This window comes from Pseudophryne corroboree, chromosome 1, assembly GCF_028390025.1.
Source record: "Pseudophryne corroboree isolate aPseCor3 chromosome 1, aPseCor3.hap2, whole genome shotgun sequence".
Lineage (NCBI taxonomy): Eukaryota > Metazoa > Chordata > Amphibia > Anura > Myobatrachidae > Pseudophryne > Pseudophryne corroboree.
In genome coordinates, this window is record NC_086444.1 from 481,819,019 (window position 1) to 481,842,551 (window position 23,533).

The 23,533-nt window shown below is 47.3% G+C and overlaps 1 protein-coding gene across 5 annotated transcripts in view; it reads right to left on the bottom strand.

Annotated features, from left to right (window-relative positions):
- The window catches only part of NAA35 (N-alpha-acetyltransferase 35, NatC auxiliary subunit), a 193,834-nt gene that overhangs the window by 62,001 nt on the left and 108,300 nt on the right, over positions 1 to 23,533 (bottom strand). For 3 of the 5 annotated variants that reach the window (XM_063913776.1, XM_063913775.1, XM_063913778.1), the window contains 3 exons: positions 11,201 to 11,268; positions 10,589 to 10,729; positions 9,650 to 9,817 (listed from right to left, as the gene is read on the bottom strand). In XM_063913776.1, coding sequence (XP_063769846.1) covers positions 9,650 to 9,817; positions 10,589 to 10,729; positions 11,201 to 11,268 — 377 coding nt within the window. The remainder of the gene's footprint in view (positions 1 to 9,649; positions 9,818 to 10,588; positions 10,730 to 11,200; positions 11,269 to 23,533) is intronic. The other 2 variants (XM_063913777.1, XM_063913779.1) reach the window with 1 other exon arrangement.

Sequence of the window (23,533 nt, forward strand, 5' to 3'; positions counted from 1 at the left end):
AACAATTGCTTATAGTCAGTGTGTGCAGAATTGACACAAGCTGGTCCCACATGTATATGCACAATTATGAATACAGAATAAAGTCTTAACCGCAAATCTCTAGAGACTGCTGGATATAGTGATATACCCTTTTATAATTTGAATTAATAGAGGTACCCCAATAAATAAGGGTCTGATTGAACAGTCACTAATTTGCGGCAAGGTCTGAGTTATTGCTGCACACACTTAAAGAGCTATAAATTATATAAATACAATCAAGACACATAGGAGGATGTTATTATCTTTATTTTATTTTATGTAATGTTTGTGATTGTTGTTTCATGATTTTTCACATTCTCAGGTATTTTAAATTGATGAAATCAAAAGTTAAATTTTAAATACACTTACTCTTTTCCTAAAAGTGCGCCAACAAAGAGACAATCCTTTTCTTTCTAGTATTTCTCTTCCATTTTTATTGTCTATGGCGGCACCCCCATATAACATCATGAATTGATCTATAATAATAAAATTGGGGAACTACATCAGTTCACTATAAGTATTATTAATTTGATACAAGTCCAGTGCAGAGGATCTCTACCCTTTCCCCCTTTCCTTGAATCCACAGCCCGAACCATCGACTGGATTTCCATAGCCTCCTCCAAGGGAAAGAACACACTCTGAGACTCTGTGTCCAGTATCATTCCCAGGAAAGGAAGCCTCTGCATTGGTCCCAGGTGAGATTTCGGCAAGTTCAGAATCCACCCGTGATCCAGGAGTAGTCTGGTTGAGAGGCCAATGCTGTCCAACAACCGCTCCCTGGACGGTGCCTTTATCAGAAGATCGTCCAGGTACGGTTCACTCCCTATTTGCGGAGTAGAAACATCTCTGCCATACCTTTGGTGAACACTCTCGATGCCAAATGGCAGTGCCTGGAACCGATAGTGGCAGTCCTGCAGTACAAACCGTAGATAAGCCTGATGAGGCAGCCAGATCAGAATGTGAAGGTATCCTTGATAGCCAAAGGAATTCCCCCTCCTCCAGACCTGAGGTCATCGCTCTCAGAGTCTCCATCTTGAATTTGAACACTCGTAAGTACGGATTCAAGGACTTGAGGTTCAAAATCGGTCTTACCAAACCATCCGGTTTCGGTGCTACAAACAAGTTGGAATAATATCCCTTGTTTTGCAGATGAGGTGGAACTGGAGCAATGACCTGAGTCTGTACCAGTTTTTAAATGACGTCCTGTAAGGTTATACTTGCCTCTTGTGAAACTGGTAAGCCTGATTTGAAGAATCTGTGAAGTGGGAGCTCCTGAAACTCCAGTCTGTAGCCCTGGGAAATAAGATCTCGACCCAGGAATCCTGGCACGAACCTGTCCAGATGTGAATGAAAAATGTTAGTCGGGCTCCCACCCGCCAGTCTTCCAGGCATCGCGGTCCACCGTCATGCTGAAGGCTTTGAGCAAGCAAAGCTTGAGCTCTGTTCCTGAGAACCGGCAGTTGCTGGTTTGCGTGGTTTAACTCTAGCGCATCTGGTGGCTGTAGAAGAAACTCTGGTTTTGCCCTTAAACTTGGTAGTCCGAAAGGACTGCAGATTAGGTCCCGAGTAGGCCTTCCTTCTAGGGGAGCTGCAGAAGGAAGACATGTGGACTTGCCAGCAGTAGCTTTGGAGATCAATTTGTCTAGTTTATCTCCAAAATAAAGCCTCTCCTGTGAAGGATAGGCCTTCGACGCCTTTCCTGGAGTCCGCGTCAGCAGTCCACTGGCGTAGCCATAAGGCTCTGCGTGCTGATACTGCCATAGCAGTGGTGCGTGCATTAAGCAAGCCTATTTCTTTTATGGCTTCCACCATAAAATTTGCAGAGTCCTGTATATGTTGCAGGAGTAAAATAATCTCCCCGAGACAAGGTATCTAACCCCTCAAGTAGGTTAACTGACCATTTGGCGATGGCCTTAGTAATCCACCTACATGCTATAGTGGGTCACTGGGCAACCCCAGCAGCTGTATACAAAGATTTGAGTGTAGTCTCAATTCTACAATCAGCCGTGTCTTTTAGAGAGGCTGCACCCAGGACAGGCAATACAATTTTCCGTGACAGCCTGGATACTGATGCATCCACTATCGGTGGATTTTCCAATTTTTCCTATCCTCAGGAGGCAAAGGAAAAGATTATATCAACCTTTTAGGGATCTGAAATTTCCTATCAGGATTAATCCACGGTTCTTCAAACAGGGTATTTAATTTCTTTGACACAGGAAAAGTGGCTGAGGATTTCTTTTTTATATTAAAATAAGATTTTAAATCTACCGGTAAATCTATTTCTCCTAGTCCGTAGAGGATGCTGGGGACTCCGTAAGGACCATGGGGGTATAGACGGGCTCCGCAGGAGATAGGGCACCTAAAAAGAACTTTGACTATGGGTGTGCACTAGCTCCTCCCTCTATGCCCCTCCTCCAGACCTCAGTTAGAGAACTGTGCCCAGAGGAGATGGACAATTCAAGGCAGGATTTAGAAATCCAAGGGCAAGATTCATACCAGCCCACACCAATCATACCATGTAACCTGGATCATACATAACCAGTTAACCGTATGAACAACAACAGTAATGGTCCAAGACCGATTTCAACTGTAACATAACCCTTATGTAAGCAACAACTATATACAAGTCTTGCAGAGTTTCCGCACTGGGACGGGCGCCCAGCATCCTCTACGGACTAGGAGAAATAGATTTACCGGTAGGTTTAAAATCTTATTTTCTCTTACGTCCTAGAGGATGCTGGGGACTCCGTAAGGACCATGGGGTTTATACCAAAGCATCCAATCGGGCGGGAGAGTGCGTATGACTCTGCAGCACCGACTGAGCAAACGCTAGGTCCTCATCAGCCAGGGTATCAAACTTGTAGAATTTAGCAAAAGTGTTTGACCCCGACCAAGTCGCCGCTCGGCAAAGTTGTAATGCCGAGACGCCTCGGGCAGCCGCCCAAGAAGAGCCCACCTTCCTAGTGGAATGGGCCTTAACCGAATTTGGTACCGGCAATCCAGCCGTAGAGTGAGCCTGCTGAATCGTATTACAGATCCAGCGAGCAATAGTCTGCTTTGAAGCAGGTGCGCCAATCTTATTGGCCGCATACAGGACAAACAGAGCCTCTGTTTTCCTAATTCTAGCTGTCCTGGCTACATAAATCTTTAAGGCCCTGACTACGTCCAGGGATCTGGAATCCTTCAGGTCACTTGTAGCCACAGGCACCACAATAGGTTGATTCACATGGAATGAAGAAACCACCTTAGGCAAAAATTGCGGACGTGTCCTCAATTCAGCTCGATCCACATGAAAAATCAAGTAGGGGCTTTTGTGTGACAAAGCCGCCAATTCTGATACTCGCCTTGCTGATGCCAAGGCCAACAACATGACCACCTTCCAAGTAAGAAATTTCAACTCAACCTTGTTAAGTGGTTCAAACCAGTGTGATTTTAGGAACTGCAACACCACGTTGAGGTCCCACGGTGCCACTGGAGGCATAAAAGGAGGCTGGATGTGTAGCACTCCCTTTACAAACGTCTGGACTTCTGGAAGAGAAGCCAATTCCTTCTGAAAGAAAATCGAGAGGGACGAAATCTGAACCTTAACAGAGCCTAATTTCAGGCCCATATCCACTCCTGTCTGTAGGAAATGGAGAAAACGACCCAGATGAAATTCTTCCGTAGGTGCATTCTTGGTCTCACACCAAGCCACATACTTTCGCCAGATACGGTGATAATGCTAAACCGTCACCTCCTTCCTAGCCTTTATTAAAGTAGGGATGACCTCTTCCGGAATCCCCTTTTTCGCTAGGATTCGGCGTTCAACCGCCATGCCGTCAAACGTAACCGCGGTAAGTCCTGAAATACACAGGGCCCCTGTTGCAACAGGTCTTCCCTCAGAGGAAGAGGCCAGGGATCTCCTGTGAGCATCTCTTGTAGATCTGAGTACCAGGCCCTTCGAGGCCAGTCTGGGACAACGAGTATCGTCTGTACTCTTCTTTGCCTTATGATCCTCAACACTTTTGTGATGAGAGGAAGAGGAGGAAACACGTAGACCGATTTGAACACCCACGGTGTTATCAGAGCGTCTACTGCCACTGCCTGAGGGTCCCGAGACCTGGCACAATACCTCCGAAGCTTTTTGTTGAGGCGTGACGCCATCATGTCTATTTGAGGAGTTCCCCAAAGACGTGTTATGTCTGCAAAGACTTCTTGATGAAGTCCCCACTCTCCTGGATGGAGATCGTGTCTGCTGAGGATGTCTGCTTCCCAGTTGTCCACTCCCAGAATGAAGACAGCCGACAGAGCGCTTACATGATTTTCCGCCCAGGGAAGAATCCTGGTGGCTTCCGCCATCGCGACTCTGCTTCTTGTCCCGCCTTGGCGGTTCACATGAGCCACTGCTGTGACATTGTCTGATTGAATCAGATCCGGTAGGTTTCGAAGAAGACTCTCCGCTTGTCGAGGGCCGTTGTAAATGGCCCTGAGTTCCAACACAATGATGTGTAGACAGGACTCCTGGTCTGACCAAAGTCCCTGAAATTTTTTTCCCCTGTGTGACCGCTCCCCATCCTCGGAGGCTTGCGTCCGTGGTAACCAGGATCCAGTCCTGAATTCCGAACCGGCGACCCTCCAGCAGGTGAGCACTTTGCAACCACCACAGGAGAGACACTCTGGCCCCCGGGGACAGAGTTATTTACCGATGTAAGTGCAGATGGGACCCGGACCACTTGTCCAGAAGGTCCCATTGAAAAGACCTTGCATGGAACCTTCCGAAAGGAATGGCCTCGTAGGCCGCCACCATTTTTCCAAGAACTCGAGTGCATTGGTGAACTGACACCCTTTTTGGTTTTAGCAGGTCTCTGACCATGTTCTGGATGTCCTGGGCTTTCTCTATTGGGAGGAAGACCTTAATTTGTTCCGTATCCAGTATCATACCTAGGAACGGTAGTCGAGTTGTCGGAATCAACTGTGACTTCGGTAGATTTAGAATTCAACCATGTTGCTGGAGCACTCTCAGAGAGAGTGCCACACTGCTCAGCAATTTCTCCCTTGATCTCGCTTTTATCAGGAGATCATCCAAGTATGGGATAATTGTGACTCCATGCTTGCGCAGGACCATCATCATTTCCGCCATTATCTTGGTGAAAATCCTCGGGGCCGTGGAAAGTCCAAACGGCAACGTCTGAAATTGGTAATGACAATCCTGTACAGCGAATCTCAGGTATTCCTGATGGGGGGCATATATGGGGACATGAAGGTACGCATCCTTTATGTCCAGAGACACCATAAACTCCCCCTCCTCCATGTTGGCTATTATCGCTCTGAGTGATTCCATTTTGAATTTGAATCTTTTTATGTACAGGTTTAGGGATTTCAGATTCAAAATAGGTCTGACCGAACCGTCCGGTTTCGGGACCACTAATAGGGTTGAGTAGTAACCTCTTCCCTGCTGGTGCAGGGGAACCTTGATTATCACTAGCTGTATACACAGCTTTTGAATTGCAGCAAACACTACATCCCTTTCCGATGTGGAAGCTGGTAGGGCCGATTTGAAAAATTGGCGCGGGGGCACCTCGTCGAATTCCAGTTTGTACCCCTGGGAAACTATTTCCAACACCCAGGGATTCAGGTCTGATCTGACCCAGGCCTGACTGAAAAGTCGAAGACATGCCCCCACCGGTTCGGACTCCCTCAGGGGAACCCCAGCGTCATGCTGTGGGTTTTGGAGCAGCCAGGGAGGACTTTTGTTCCTGGGCACCTGCCGAAGCAGGTGCTCTTTTGCCTTTGCCCTTACCTCTGACGAGGAAAGAGGATCCCCAACCTCTTTTGGACTTGTGCGACCGAAAGGACTGCATCTGATAGGGTGTTACTTTCTTTTGCTGTTGGGGAATATATGGTAAAAAATTTGATTTACCTGCTGTAGCTGTGGAAACCAGGTCCGTCAGCCCATCCCCAAACAATACATCACCCTTATAGGATAGTACTTCCATATGTTTTTTGGAATCCGCATCACCCGTCCATTGGAGAGTCCATAAGGATCTTCTCGCTGAGATAGACATGGCATTGGCCCTAGAAGCCAGCAATCCAATGTCCCTTTGAGCATCCCTCATAAATAATACTGCGTCTTTTATATGGGCTAGAGTTAAGAATATAGTATCCTTATCCATATTATCAAAGTGATCTGTCAGCTCATCTGTCCAAGCTGCAATTGCGCTACACACCCATGCCGACGCAATTGTCGGTCTTAGCACAGCACCCGTATGAGAATAAATACGCTTTAAGGTAGTTTCTTGCCTGCGATCTGCAGGGTCCTTAAGGGCCGCTGTGTCAGGAGACGGTAGCGCCACTTTCTTGGACAAGCGCGTCAGGGCCTTGTCCACAGTGGGGGATGATTCCCAAATCTCCCTGTCCTGCTTAGGGAAGGGGTATGCCATATACATTCTTTTGGGGATCTGCGGTCTCATTTCCGGAGTCTCCCAAGCTTTTCCAAAGAAATCATTTAATTCATGAGATGTGGGAAAATTAATAATCTGTTTCTTTTCCTTAAACATGTGTACCCTTGTGTCAGGGACCAAGGGTTCATCCTCAATATGTAAACATCCCTTATTGCCACAATTATACACTGAATGGTTTTATTCACCCTCGGGTGCAATTTTACTTTGTCGTAGTCGACACTGGAGTCAGAATCCGTGTCGGTAGTAGTGTCTTGTGTTAAGGGACGCTTTTGAGACCCCGACGGGCCCTGTGAGTTGGTCCAATCCGAGGATTGACCCCCTGATGTCCCCCCTAATTCAGCCTTATCAAGCCTTTTATGTAAAGATGCCACACTTGCATTCAACATATGCCACATGTCCATCCAATCCGGAGTCGGCACAACCGAAGGGGACACACCACTCATTTGCTCCACCTCCTCCTTGGAGAAGCCTTCCGCCTCAGACATGTCGACACACACGTACAGATACCCCAAACACACACAGGGATTAACCTATAAGGGGACAAAACCCCAACCAGGCCCTTAGTAGAGACAGAGAGAGAGTATGCCAGCACACACCAGCGCTTAAAACCACTGGAATATATATACCAGATAGCGCTTTTTATATATATATAGCCTTAATTCCCACTCACTGCGTCCAAAGTGCCCCCCTCCTCTTTTTTCCAGCCTGTGAAGGTTCAGCAGGGGAGAGATCAGTGAGCAAGCTTTTCCTCATGCAGTTTCTGTGGAGAAAATGGCACTGGTTAGTGCTGAGGATCAAGCCCCGCCCACCCGACGGCGGGCTTCGGTCCCAGTAAACTTATATAAAAAATGGTGGGGGATTTGTGGATTTACTGTGCCACAGCCTAATCCTGCTTATATTGCCACAAAATGAGGAATATTGCTGCCCAGGGCGCCCCCCCCTGCGCCCTACACCCTTCAGTGCCTGCTTGTGTGTATGTACTGGGAGCACTTACCTCATGAAGATCTGATGTATTCTGCCGCCTGATGTCTTCTTGCCTTATCATACTCACCTGGCTTCTATCTTTGGCATCTGTGAGGAGGACGGCGGCGGCGCGGCTCCGGGACGAACCCCAGGTGAGACCTGTGTTCCGATTCCCTCTGAAGCTAATGGTGTCCAGTAGCCTTAGAAACAGTGCCCAACTTGACAAGCCAGCTCTGTTTCTCCTCAGTCCCACGATGCAGGGAGCCTGTTGCCAACAGGACTCCCTGAAAATAAAAAACCTAACAAAATTCTTTAAAACAGAAAACTCTGGAGAGCTCTCTGCATTGTACCCTTTCTCCTCTGGGCACAAGATCTAACTGAGGTCTGGAGGAGGGGCATAGAGGGAGGAGCCAGTGCACACCCATAGTCAAAGTTCTTTTTAGGTGCCCTATCTCCTGCGGAGCCCGTCTATACCCCCATGGTCCTTACGGAGTCCCCAGCATCCTCTAGGACGTAAGAGAAAATAAGATTCCTCAGTCTCCTCTGTCACCTTATCAGGGATATGCAGAACTTCTCGGATAGCTTCTATGAGAGCCTCTATTCCCTGTGACAGAGTAGCCTCCCCCACCTCTGAGTCCACCTTCCCCTCCTCCATGTCTGACCCCTCATCATCAGAATCAGACTGCCAAAGGACGTTTTTGCGGACAAATGGCAGGGGACTGAGACGCTGGTTTGGGTACAGAGTATCTTTTCATAAACTCAGTCATCCATTGTCTTAACTATTGCGTTTCTTTCTCATCGTGGGACAATTTAGTAGAAATATTGGAAATCATTCCCCTAATGGAGTCCAGCCAAGCTGACTCTGCCCCGCTAGCCTGGGAAGGTACACTGCACTGAGTACACTGCAGTGAACCCCGTGGAGAAGAGGAACACTGTGCCTTACATAAAACACACTCTTTGTCTGACATACTGTGAAAGTGACAGCACACCCACACAGGAACATCTTAAATGCACAATTAACCCACAAAGAGCCCTTCCAGGGAGACACAGAGATAGAGCCAGCACACAGCGCCCTTACTGCAAATGCCAAGCTTAGCCGGGTCACAGACTAAGTACCCTGATTGGGGATTTATAACACTAGTAAGCGATCCCCCCCTGCTATGACCCCCTGATACTGCTGAGGTAATCTAGAGTCTCTCCGGAGGAGCTGCGCATCCCTGTCAGTCAGTGTCTGTGTCCACTGCAGAGGAAAAATGGCGCTGGTGAGCTGCTGGATCCGCTCATAGTGAAGCCCCGCCCCTTCAATGGCGCGCGGTCTTCCCGCACTTCTTTTATACTGGCTGAGGTCATTTTGTGCCTAAAATGGAGTCAGCCCCCTTTTAAGTCTGTAATGCCAGTCTGGGTACTGTGTACACATATAGTGTACTGAGATGCAGTTCGCTCCCTCAGAAGCCGTGCGTCTGCACCGTGTACTGAATCTGCAGACCCAGCCGCCCCATGTAGAAGTCTCTGTACCCTCATGTCGCAATAATGGTCGGCGACCAGCTAACCGGGACGCCGGCTTAGTACTCACCACTCTTCTATCTTCTGGCTCTGTTAGGAGTGGTGGTGTGCTGCGGGAATGTACGCTCGCCATGGTGGGGATTGCGAATAGTTCCCTCAGGAGCGCAGTGTCCTGTCAGCAGGGAACGGGACTATTAACCCTCAAAAGGTTTGGCTGCACCCCCCCTCTCCCCCCTCCCCTCCCCCCCAAGTCCCACGAAGCAGGCAGGCTGGTGCCAACCAGTCCTGCCTGAAAATAACAAATAGATAAAATAAATGCAGAAAACTCTTCAGAAGCTTCCAGCGACGTGACCTGCCCCTCCGGGCACATTTTCTAGACTGAGTCTGGTAGGAGGGGCAGAGGGAGGAGCCAGCGCACACTATCAAATTCTTAAAGTGCCCAAGGCTCCTAGTGGACCCGTCTATACCCCATGGTACTAAATGTATTCCCAGTATCCCCAGGACGTAAGAGAAAAGATGCTTGACACAAGCGTGGTAAGACTGCGGAAAGAGTGTATGAGGACAGACCTGTACTATATCAAATAGCTTGTTCTCATGTAATGTTAGAATACATAGTGAGGGTTAGTAGTTTCCCCTTTTACATCTAAATCACCATTATTAAAACACATCCAATACAAAATTACAATTAGCTATCCAAATATCAAAACACACGGTGATGGATATACCTGAATAAAATGAACAGAAACGTTAAAAGGAAAGGAAATTCTCACTTCTTGGTCTTGATTTGGGATATTTTCCAAAATCATTCTTGCTTGTTGGAAATGTTTGCTTGCAGCCATGTACAGGTCTGAAGATTGGGGTGGAGGACTGTACTTATTTAGATCAGACATTTCCTTTACACATACAACAGAGAGAAGGAATTAGTTTTTATATCAAACGTTAATGAAGATTCATAGTATACAAATGTTTACAGACAACAAGCCACTGGTCCAAGCATAAGGACAAACTGCAACGTATGAAGCTTGTACAATTCAGGAGACAGTGACTCAATGCTAGGTGTCCAAAGGATCTTTCAAGGAGCCAGGTAAGTTATTCAAACATAGACATTGAAAATAATGGATCCAAAATAGTAAGTGCCAGCTGTATTTTGTTTGGGTGTGTCAGCTGCAGGGACACTGACATTTCTCCGACCCTGCTAATAAAACATAGGAGTTTATGTATGAAGCAGTGAAAAGAATGGAGTAGTTGCACATAGTAAACCAATCAGATTCTGCCTATCATTTTATAAAACAAATTTATAAATGCTACGTCAAAGATGTCTGGTTGCTATGGGCAACATCTCCACTTTTTTAACTGCTTGCTGCATCAACCCCATAGCTCCTTCAGTAGAAATGGCAGTCGGCAGAGTGTCTTGGTTAAATCTGCTTCCAGCATTGCAAATCATTAATCTTTATGGAGAATAAATATACAGATAAAGCATGTCATTTTATACTCCTGTAAATTCTATTGTAATTCATGCACCATGATATTTCTAATTGGTTTTGCCAATAATATATCCCGATATCCTGAAGTGTATAGGTTTCTAAGCAGCTATGTCCTTCATGTGATCACAGCAGTCTGCACTTTGTGGAACCATTTTAGTCAAAAGTAAGTTACAATAATACCTTAAATTGCAAATAGTGCACTGGTGGCGGGGTGATAACACTGTTGAATGGTGCAAACCTGTGCTCATAACGAACTTGTTCACTGTCCAGCTCAAATTTGGGCTTCCTCACTTTTCCATCCATGTCAAATGCGATCATTGTCTAGAAGAAACAGAATTCAAACATTTAAACGTACAACTACCACAAAACTGAAAGACCAATAGGGCGAAACTCAATGGTTTTCTCGCCGGCAGCCAGTAGATGGCACCCAACGGAGCTATTCAATTGTTGCCCTGTTCGGGCGCGATTGGCCTCCAGAGCCTGCATTTCAGCTGAACCCACTGGAGGCGGTGAGCTGAATGAGCAAAAAGTGACCTGTTTGAACGCTCAAGCGCAATAAAAAAGCAGAATTGAATATCTCCCCCGTTCTCATGCCACTTTAGACGGGAGTGAGAAACAATTGAATATTACCAATAGAATCCTTATTAAACAAACTGTTTTTTCCAGTTTGATTACTGACTAATCTCTCAAAAGGAAATATGTTAATCGGAGACTAGTGTAAGTCTCACTACTATGAAAAAAGGCAAATTAAAAAAGCGGCTGCAATTAAAAATGTTGAATCTCTACATTTACCTTGTACATGCCAGCACACATGTTCTGATAAGCTTGGCTTAAAGTTATCTCTCTGCTCAAAGGACGAACTGAAAAATAAACAAAAAGCAACACATATTCGTAACAAAGCATTACAATTTCGAAATCATACAAAAAGATAAATTTACATCTGAGCCTATAATGTCATTATTAAGAGTACTATTTCTGTCTGGCAGCGCATGCTGGTATCCGAAAACAAGCACACGTTGCTTAAATTGCACCCATCAAGAGCTTGTACATATCAAGCTAGGCTCAAAAATAGGATTTTGGTACTTACCAGATAAATCCTTTTCTTTGAATCCACAGGGGGCACTGGAGTACTCTTGGGATATGGACGGGCGTTAGCAGGACAGGCACTGAATATTTAAATTAGTAACTCTCCTCCCCTCCATACTCCCATAGTACCTCAGTGTTTTTTACTGAGCCCAACAGGAGCGATAGAGAAGATTAACAATGGAGAATTACATATAACATTATAACATAACGGACAACAATGAAGTTGACACATAACGTAACGGACAACTAAACAGTTGACAATCTATATAACTGAACATTTGAACAAGTCGGTGAGAATGTGTTACCATAAGATCCACTGAACTTACCACAAGACTGGTAAAACTGCTCTGGGTGGGCATCCAGTGTCCCCTGTGCACTCAAAGAAAAGGATTTATCTGGTAAGTACCAAAATCCTATTTTCTTCTTCATCCACTAGGGGTCACTGGAGTACTCTTGGGACGTACCAAAGTTTCCCCCTTGGGCGGGAGAGCTGTTTGGCACCTGTAACACTAGACGGCCAAAGCTAGATGCTGATGCCGCAAACGTATCAAACTTGTAAAAGTGCACAAACGTGTGCACTGATGACCATGTAGCCACCCGGCAAAGCTGCGTCGTAGAGGCCCCACGACCTGCTGCCCATGAAGTTCCCACAGAACGTGTGGAATGAGCTGAAACTGATACCGGCGGCTGTAGCCTGGCATGAAGATAAGCCTGACGTATGGTCAGCTTAATCCATCTGGATAAGGTCTTCTTGGACGCTGGCCAACCCATCTTGACCGCATCATAGAGAACAAACAATGTATCCGTTTTACGTATTGTAGACGTTCGGCCTACATAAACGCGTAGTGCGCGTACCACATCCAAAGTAGCTGAAATTCCTGTACCTTCTGATAATACAGGAACTACGATTGGTTGATTGATGTGAAAAGATGATACTACCTTTGGTAGGAAAGCGGGATTCGTTCGAAGTTCCGCTCTATCATCATGAAACACCAGATATGGTGGCTTACATGACAAAGCACCCAATTCTGAAACACGCCTTGCTGAAGCTAAGGCTAGCAGAAAATAAGAATTTACTTACCGATAATTCTATTTCTCGTAGTCCGTAGTGGATGCTGGGGACTCCGTCAGGACCATGGGGATTAGCGGCTCCGCAGGAGACAGGGCACAAAAGTAAAAGCTTTAGGATCAGGTGGTGTGCACTGGCTCCTCCCCCTATGACCCTCCTCCAAGCCTCAGTTAGGATACTGTGCCCGGACGAGCGTACACAATAAGGAAGGATTTTGAATCCCGGGTAAGACTCATACCAGCCACACCAATCACACTGTACAACCTGTGATCTGAACCCAGTTAACAGCATGATAACAGCGGAGCCTCTGAAAAGATGGCTCACAACAATAATAACCCGATTTTTGTAACAATAACTATGTACAAGTATTGCAGACAATCCGCACTTGGGATGGGCGCCCAGCATCCACTACGGACTACGAGAAATAGAATTATCGGTAAGTAAATTCTTATTTTCTCTGACGTCCTAAGTGGATGCTGGGGACTCCGTCAGGACCATGGGGATTATACCAAAGCTCCCAAACGGGCGGGAGAGTGCGGATGACTCTGCAGCACCGAATGAGAGAACTCCAGGTCCTCCTCAGTCAGGGTGTGCCCCTGACCAAGTAGCTGCTCTGCAAAGTTGTAAAGCCGAGACCCCTCGGGCAGCCGCCCAAGATGAGCCCACCTTCCTTGTGGAATGGGCATTTACATATTTTGGCTGTGGCAGGCCTGCCACAGCATGTGCAAGCTGAATTGTACTACACATCCAACTAGCAATCGTCTGCTTAGAAGCAAGAGCACCCAGTTTATTGGGTGCATACAGGATAACAGCAAGTCAGTTTTCCTGACTCCAGCCGTCCTGGAAACCTATATTTTCAGGGCCCTGACAACATCTAGCAACTTGGAGTCCTCCAAGTCCCTAGTAGCCGCAGGTACCACAATAAGCTGGTTCAGGTGAAACACTGACACCACCTTAGGGAGAAACTGGGGACGAGTCCGCAGCTCTGCCCTGTCCGAATGGACAATCAGATATGGGCTTTTGTGAGACAAAGCCGCCAATTCTGACACTCGCCTGGCCGAGGCCAGGGCCAACAGCATGGTCACTTTCCATGTGAGATATTTCAAATCCACAGATTTGAGCGGTTTAAACCAATGTGATTTGAGGAATCCCAGAACTACGTTGAGATCCCACAGTGCCACTGGAGGCACAAAAGGGGGTTGTATATGCAGTACTCCCTTGACAAACTTCTGGACTTCAGGAACTGAAGCCTATTCTTTCTGGAAGAAAATCGACAGGGCCGAAATTTGAACCTTAATGGACCCCAATTTGAGGCCCATAGACACTCCTGTTTGCAGGAAATGCAGGAATCGACCGAGTTGAAATTTCTTCGTGGGGCCTTCCTGGCCTCACACCACGCAACATATTTTCGCCACATGTGGTGATAATGTTGTGCGGTCACCTCCTTCCTGGCTTTGACCAGGGTAGGAATGACCTCTTCCGGAATGCCTTTTTCCCTTAGGATCCGGCGTTCAACCGCCATGCCGTCAAACGCAGCCGCGGTAAGTCTTGGAACAGACATGGTACTTGCTGAAGCAAGTCCCTTCTTAGCGGCAGAGGCCATGAGTCCTCTGTGAGCATCTCTTGAAGTTCCAGGTACCAAGTCCTTCTTGGCCAATCCGGAGCCACGAGTATAGTTCTTACTCCTCTACGTCTTATAATTCTCAGTACCTTGGGTATGAGAAGCAGAGGAGGGAACACATACACTGACTGGTACACCCACGGTGTTACCAGAGCGTCCACAGCTATTGCCTGAGGGTCTCTTGACCTGGCGCAATACCTGTCCAGTTTTTTGTTCAGGCGGGACGCCATCATGTCCACCTTTGGTCTTTCCCAATGGTTCACAATCATGTGGAAGACTTCCCGATGAAATCCCCACTCTCCCGGCCGTCGGAATGAACACTGCTGACAGTGCTATCACCTGATTTTCCGCCCAGCGAAGAATCCTTGCAGTTTCTGCTATTGCCCTTCTGCTTCTTGTGCCGCCCTGTCTGTTTACGTGGGCGACTGCCGTGATGTTGTCCCACTGGATCAATACCGGCTGACCTTGAAGCAGAGGTCTTGCTAAGCTTAGAGCATTGTAACTTGCCCTTAGCTCCAGTATATTTATGTGGAGAGAATTCTCCAGACTTGATCACACTCCCTGGAAATTTTTTCCCTGTGTGACTGCTCCCCAGCCTCTCAGGCTGGCATCCCTGGTCACCAGGACCCTTCCTGAATGCCGAATCTGCGGCCCATTAGTAGATGAGTACTTTGCAGCCACCGCAGAAGAAACACCCTTGTCCTTGGAGACAGGGTTACCCGCTGATGCATCTGAAGATGCGATCCGGACCATTTTTCCAGCAGATCCCACTGAAAAGTTCTTGCGTGAAAACTGCCGAATGGAATCGCTTCGTAAGAAGCCACCATTTTTCCCAGGACCCTTGTGCAATGATGCACTGACACTTTTCCTGGTTTTAGGAGGTTCCTGACTAGCTCGGATAACTCCCTGGCTTTCTTCTCCGGGAGAAACACCCTTTTCTGGACTGTGTCCAGAATCATCCCTAGGAACAGCCGATGTGTCGTCGGAAACAACTGCGGTTTTGGAATATTTAGAATCCACCCGTGCTGTCGTAGAACTACTTGAGATAGTGCTACTCCGACCTCCAACTGTTCTCTGGACCTTGCTCTTATCAGGAGGTCGTCCATTTTCTTTGAAGAAGAATCATCATTTCGGCCATTACCTTGGTAAAGACCCGGGGTGCCGTGGACAATCCAAACGGCAGCGTCTGAAACTGATAGTGACAGTTCTGTACCACGAACCTGAGGTACCCTTGGTGAGAAGGGCAAATTGGGACATGGAGGTAAGTATCCCTGATGTCCCGGGACACCCTATAGTCCCCTTCTTCCTGGTTCGCTATCACTGCTATGAGTGACTCCATCTTGATTTGAACCTTTGTAAGTGTTCAAATATTTCAGATTTAGAATAGGTCTCACCGAGCCTTCTGGCTTCAGTACCACAACATAGTGTGGAATAATACCCCTTTCCTTGTTGTAGGAGGGGTACTTTGATTATCACCTGCTGGGAATACAGCTTGTGAATTGTTTCCAATACTGCCTCCCTGTCGGAGGGAGACGTTGGTAAAGCAGACTTCAGGAACCTGCGAGGGGGAAACGTCTCGACTTTCCAATCTGTACCACTGGGATCCTACTTGTAGGATCCAGGGGTCCTGTACGGCCCCAGCGTCATGCTGAGAAACTTGGCAGAAGCGGTGGAGGCTTCTGTTCCTGGGAATGGGCTGCCTGCTGCAGTCTTCTTCCCTTTCCTCTATCCCTGGGCAGATATGACTCTTATGGGGACGAAAGGACTGAGGCTGAAAAGACGGTGTCTTTTTCTGCAGAGATGTGACTTAGGGTAAAAACGGTGGATTTTCCAGCAGTTGCCGTGGCCACCAGGTCCAATGGACCGACCCCAAATAACTCCTCCCCTTTATACGGCAATACTTCTTTATGCCGTTTGGAATCTGCATCACCTGACCACTGTCGTGTCCATAAACATCTTCTGGCAGATATGGACATCGCACTTACTCTTGATGCCAGAGTGCAAATATCCCTCTGTGCATCTCGTATATATAGAAATGCATCCTTTAAATGCTCTATAGTCAATAAAATACTGTCCCTGTCAAGGGTATCAATATTTTTAGTCAGGGAATCCGACCAAGCCACCCCAGCTCTGCACATCCAGGCTGAGGCGATCGCTGGTCGCAGTATAACACCAGTATGTGTGTATATACTTCTTAGGATATTTTCCAGCCTCCTATCAGTTGGCTCCTTGAGGACGGCCCTATCTGGAGACGGTACCGCCACTTGTTTTGATAAGCGTGTGAGCGCCTTATCCACCCTAAGGGGTGTTTCCCAACGCGCATCATCACACACTTCATTTAATTTATCTGATTCAGGAAAAACTACAGGTAGTTTTTTCACACCCCACATAATACCCTTTTTTGTGGTACTTGTAGTATCAGAAATATGTAACACCTCCTTCATTGCCCTTAACAAGTAACGTGTGGCCCTAAAGGAAAATACGTTTGTTTCTTCACCGTCGACACTGAAATCAGTGTCCGTGTCTGTGTCTGTGTCGACCGACTGAGGTAAATGGGCGTTTTAAAGCCCCTGACGGTGTTTGAGACGCCTGGACAGGTACTATTTTGTTTGCCGGCCGTCTCTGTTGACATTATCACGTAATTCCTTGAATAAGCCATCCATTCCGGTGTCGACTCCCTAGAGAGTGACATCACCATTACAGGCAATTGCTCCGCCTCCTCACCAACATCGTCCTCATACATGTCGACACACACGTACCGACACACAGCACACACACAGGGAATGCTCTGATAGAGGACAGGACCCCACTAGCCCTTTGGGGAGACAGAGGGAGAGTTTGCCAGCACACACCAAAAACGCTATAATTATACAGGGACAACCTTTATATAAGTGTTTTTCCCTTATAGCATTTTAATATATATAGTCATATCGCCAAATAAGTGCCCCCCCTCTCTGTTTTAACCCTGTTTCTGTAGTGCAGTGCAGGGGAGAGCCTGGGAGCCTTCCCACCAGCATTTCTGTGAGGGAAAATGGCGCTGTGTGCTGAGGAGAATAGGCCCCGCCCCCTTTTCGGCGGGCTTCTTCTCCCGTTTTTCTGAGACCTGGCAGGGGTTAAATACATCCATATAGCCCCCAGGGGCTATATGTGATGTATTTTTAGCCAGAATAAGGTACTATCATTGCTGCCCAGGGCGCCCCCCCCAGCGCCCTGCACCCTCAGTGACCGCTGCTATGAAGTGTGCTGACAACAATGGCGCACAGCTGCAGTGCTGTGCGCTACCTTATGAAGACTGAAAAGCCTTCTGCCGCCGGTTTCTGGACCTCTTCACTTTTCGGCATCTGCAAGGGGGTCGGCGGCGCGGCTCCGGGACGAACCCCAGGGTGAGACCTGTGTTCCGACTCCCTCTGGAGCTAATGGTGTCCAGTAGCCTAAGAAGCCAATCCATCCTGCACGCAGGTGAGTTCACTTCTCTCCCCTAAGTCCCTCGATGCAGTGAGCCTGTTGCCAGCAGGACTCATTGAAAATAAAAAACCTAACAAAACTTTTACTCTAAGCAGCTCTTTAGGAGAGCCACCTAGATTGCACCCTTCTCGGCCGGGCACAAAAATCTAACTGAGGCTTGGAGGAGGGTCATAGGGGGAGGAGCCAGTGCACACCACCTGATCCTAAAGCTTTTACTTTTGTGCCCTGTCTCCTGCGGAGCCGCTAATCCCCATGGTCCTGACGGAGTCCCCAGCATCCACTTAGGACGTCAGAGAAAAACTGTTTTCCAAGTGAGAAATTTAACATCCACTTTTTGCAAGGATTCAAAATATGAAGACTGTAAAAAATCTAAAACCAAATTCAAGTCCCATGGCACTGTAGGTGGTATAAATGGAGGCTGTACTCTGAGGACACCTTGCAGGAAGGTGTGTACAGTTGGCAAAAGAGCCAAACGCCTTTGAAAGTAAATTGACAAGCAGAGACCTGCACCTTTAGTGTAGATAAACGTAGTCCTCCATCCAATCCAGTCTGTAAAAATAGCAAAAGACGGGATAAATTGAAAGATGATGTCGGAAACTTCCGAGCTTCACAACAACCTATATAGGCACGCCAAATTCTGTGATAATGAGCTGCCGTAACTGGCTTCCTAGCACGTAACATGGTTGGTATAACCGATTCCGGAATACCGTCTCTTCTTAAGAGGGTGGTTTCAACAGCCACCCCGTCAAACGCAGCCGCACTAAATCGGGGTAAAGGAACGGACCCTGCTGTAACAGGTCCGGACGTAACGGAAGCAGCCAAGGATCGTCTGCGAGTAGCCCGCGGAGATCCGAGAACCATGCTCTCCGTGGCCAATGAGGCGCCACTAGAATAACTGTGGTGGACTCTCGTTTGATCCGCTTTAGCAACAGAGGAAGCAGCGGAAACGGTGGAAGCAGTGGAAACAGATACACAAGGCTGTACGGCCACGCAATCGTGAAAGCATCCACTGCCTTTGGATCTCTTGTTCTGGACACATACTGGGGTGTTTGATAATTGTGGCGAGATGTCATCAGGTCCACCTGTGGGTAACCCCACCGCTGGACCAACATCTAGAACACTTCTGGATTTAATGCCCATTCTCCAGTATGAAAATCCCGACGGCTGAGATAATCCGCCTCCAAGTTGTCCACTCCCGGAATGAACACTGCCGACAATATCACCTGGTGATGCTCGGCCCAACTGACGATTCGAGCTACTTCCCGCATGGCCATGCGGCTTCTTATTCCTCCTTGTTTGTTGATGCACGCGACTGCCGTCGCGTTGTCTGACTGCACCTGGACAGTCAGACCGGAGCATGTGCACTGCTTGTCGTAGCGTGTTGTATATTGCCCGGAGTTCCAGGACATTTATAGACCGCAATCTTTCGCGTGCTGTCTAGAGACCCTGAAGCTGACAATCTTGGCTCACAGCTCCCCAACCTCTGAGACTCGCGTCCGTCATTAGAATTACCAATACCAGACACCGAACCTTTTTCCTGCGGTGAGATTGCGTACGTGGAGCCACCAGAGTAGTGATACTCTGGCCCGTGGAGACAACCGCACCCTCTGGTGAGTCTGCAAATGCGAGCACATCCAGTTGAAAAGGACGTGAGTGAAATCTACCGAATTGGAGCGCTTCGAAAGCCGCCACCATTTTTCCTAACAGTCGAATGCACAAATGTACCGAGATTGTGCGTGGCTTGAGCACTAACTGTACCAGATGACGAATACTCTGTACCTTCTGTTCTGGCAGGTAAATTCTTCGATTCACCGTATCGAGAATCATTCCTAGGAATTGAAGTCGTTGAGACGGAATCAGATTGATTTCTTGAAGTTGACAATCCAATCGTGCTGAACTAGCACATTGTATGTCAGCAAGACATGTTGGAAGAGTATCTGTTGAGACGGAGCTTTGATGAGCAGATCATCCAAGTAAGGAACTATTATCACTCCCAGGGATCTGAGATGAGCTATCATCACAGACATCACTTTGGTGAATACCCGAGGCGCTGACGAGAGGCCAAACGGTAGAGCCTGAAATTGATAATGGTTTTGCTGTACCGCAAACCTTAAGTACTTCCGATGCGGTGGCCAAATTGGAATGTGTAAGTACGCATCCTTGAGATCCAGCGCAATCATGAATTCCTGTGGCTCTAAACCTGCAATTACTGACCGCAGGGATTCCATCTTGAATCTGTAGTAAGTGACGTACTGATGGAGACCCTTTAGGTTCAATATTGGTCTGACAGAGCCATCCGGCTTTGGAACTACAAAAAGACTGGAATAATAACCCTGACCTTGTTGGTGACCTGGGACCGGAATCAACACTGCTGAATCCAGCAGAGACTGAATCGCGATCTGCAGAACAGCCTTTTTGTCTTCCAAGACAGGCAGTCCTGTCTTGAAAAAGCGCTCTGGAGGAAGACAATCGAACTCTATTTTGTAACCTTTTAACACTAAATTGCGGATCCACCCATCTGTGGATGTTTGGAACCACGCCAAATGGAACGTCTGAAGGCGTGCCCCCACAACTGAAGATCCGAGATGGGCTGGGAGCCCGTCATGCCACTGGCTTGTCAGTGGTCTTGGCGTCCTGACAACGGGTGGTGGTTTGTGGAAACCCACGTCCTCTACCACGTCTACTCTGTGTTGTTGTTCCTCTACCACGGCCTCGAAAGGGCCTTAGGTCTAAATGATTTGAAGGCTGGTCCAGAGTATTTCCGTCTAGGTACCTGTGGAGGCAAAGGTAGGAAAACAGACTTTCCCCCCGTGGCCTCAGAAATCCATTTGTCCAATTCAGGACCAAACAACTTCTCGCCAGCGTAAGGTAACGCTTCTATTCCTCGTTTGACCTCTGCCTCTGCCTGCCAAGAACGCAGCCAGAGAGCCCGTCGTGCCGTAACTAGTGACGCCGAAAGGCGACAAGTGACCTGGCAGACGTCCGTAGAAGCTATACATAGGTATTCAGCAGCTTCACAGATTTGATCAGCGAGAAGTATAAGGTGGTCGTCTTGTAGGGCGGACCTGAGCTGTGTTATCCATATAATCATAGCCTTAGCTAACCAAATTCCAACCGAACCAGGTCTAAGCAGCACCCCTGTTGCTGTATACATTGACTTTAGCATAGCTTCTAGCTTACACACCGACGGATCTTTAAGAGTAGTAGCAATTGGTACTGGAATGGTTAACTTTTTAGAAAGTTTTGACACCGACGAATCCACCATTGGAGGATTTTCCCATTTAGATGTCACCGACTCTGGAAACGGGTAACTAGACAGAAACCGGCGAGGTACAGAAAACCGTTTATCCGGATTCTTCCATGCCTCTATGAACGGCTTATTAAGAGATTCTGAAAAAGGAAAACATACTGGAGATCTCTGTCGTTTAGCAAATACCACCTCATCATTTGTAAGAGGGTCTTCAGTCTCTGTAAAATTCAGAGACTGACGTACCGCCCTGATGAGATTATCAATGCCCGGGCTGTCAATATCCTCACTATCTGACTGCTGGTCCAATTCACCTTCCTCATGTTCATCTTGTGCAGTGAGGTCTGGCATTGAATCGTCAGAATGCAACATAGCAGAAATTGGTAAATTATAAGACAAATGATAACTATCTTTGTGACCCGAACGAGACTTGGACCTTTGCAAAGACTGAGACGTTCCCCGAGACCTTTCTGGTATCTCTGGCGGTCTCACCCGAGCCTCAGATCTTGACGCTTCCCGCTCTTGTCGAGCGGCGGCCAATTCTGATTGCAACCCAGCCATTACATCCGCTAGTATTGCCCATTGAGGATCCGGAGACTAAATCGGAGTAGAACTCGTATTTGTAGCTGAATTTACAAAACATACTGTGCATGTGGTAGACCCATCAGGTAACACACTCTTACAGACATTGCAGTTAAGCTGCTTTTTTGATTTTGCCGGTATCTTACTCATTATGTACACAGACAACACAAATAGACAAAGAGAGACAAGTCCCACGACTCAGTAAATGTTACTAAGGTGTGTATACGGCCGAAGTGCAGTGAACGTGGCCAGACTATATGAAACCTGATCCAAAAGTCCTACTAACACCCCTGCGCCATCCGGTGGAGTATTGTTGTAGGACAGCACCTTCCTGAAAAAAAGAAGCAGGAAGCATGGTTAAAATGGCCTCCAGCCATGTGCTTATGTATAACATAGCAAACCCAGGTTATCAAGACGTGCCCTTAAAACCATGCCCTTAACAGTGACAGGATCACATAAAGCAGCCTTTTTTTTTTTTTTTTTTAATATAATGCTGCCTTTTCTTAATATAAAGCAGCCCTTTACAAAGAAGCCCTTCTTAATATAAAGCAGCCCTTAATATATCTTATAATATAGGCTTAACAGCCTGTATCGTGCTGCTGCTGTGGGCATTATCTCCCCCCCCTGCAGCTGCGCTGCATGTTATAGGGACAGACCGCGGCAGTGGTCTGAGTGAGAGCAGAGAGCCACCGCAGCTTTTCCCCCCTTCTTCCCCCCTAGCGCGAGCTCCCATAGTGAGTGAGCCGGTGAGCACTGGCAGCAGCGGCCGCTGCTGTGTACGATCTCCCTCTACAGCTGCGGGAGCTGGGGAGCGTGAGATAGTGCAGCAGCCGGGAGCTGGAAAGCGGCGGTGGGGAGCGCGGGTATCAGTAGGTGGCGGGCAACAGGTAATAGCGGTCTGGCGGCGGCCTGTCCCCACACACGGCAGCTGACTGCCCCAAGACCATTACACTACATACCTGTGATACTGGGCTATGACGGGGCTTCTGCACACAAGCTCCGTCCAGTCCCTCATGCAGCCTCAGCTGGTAATAGCTGAGCTACCTGTAGTCTATGGCGGTACTCCTGTCTGAGTGCCGACAAGCTACGAGCTGCCTGCAGCAGCTTCCACAATCCCAGACCCATGCTTCTTTGTTAAGCTGGGAAGGGATTGGTAACAATAAAATAAAAAAAATTAAAAAGTAAAATAAAGTAATTGTGGTTAGAAATCCACTAGTGCTTCTATCCTGGTGAGGCACCGAAAAAACACTGGGGTACTATGGGAGTATGGAGGGGAGGAGAGTTACTAATTTAAATATTCAGTACCTGTCCTGCTAACGCCCGTCCATATCCCAAGAGTACTCCAGTGACCCCTAGTGGATGAAAAAGAAATAGTAATCGCGAGCTACAATGAGTGGCCTAAGTCTAGAGACAGGTCAGCTTTGGTTTCAAATGGCTTGAATTGTTACTTATACTGCTGGCTACTCAGTCACTGATCTTTTGCACAGTAAAATTGAAAGTAATGTGCAGCTTAATAAGCCACAAAAATGTAAGAAAAATGTACAAAAAAATTGGTAAGATAGAAGATGTGTTCACCACATAGGAATGGATTATCACGAAACAGACTAGTACAAAACCAGGTACCTTTTCTGCTGAGAAGACAAATTTGATAAATTATTTTTTTCTTTTAAAGCAAACACATAAAATCCAGCTATTTCTTCTATTACTGGATCTACAGTCTTTCACATGAAAATGGTAAGAAATAATTCAATGTATAGATTTGTCACTTATTGGCATAGCATGCCTGCAAACATTGTAAATTCATGCTCTTATTTATCAATGAGTGATAAATTTTACTGTGAGTGATAAATTGCACCGGCCAAACAGCTCCTAACTGCCCTGTTACCAACTGTGGGGCAGATTTATTAAGCCTGGTGAAAAGATAAGTGGAAGGTGATAACGCACCAGCCAATCAGCTCCTGTCATTTTTCAAACCCAGCCTGTAACATAGAAGTTAGGAGCTGATTGGCTGGTGCTTTATCACATTCCACTTTATCACTTCACCAGGCTTAATAA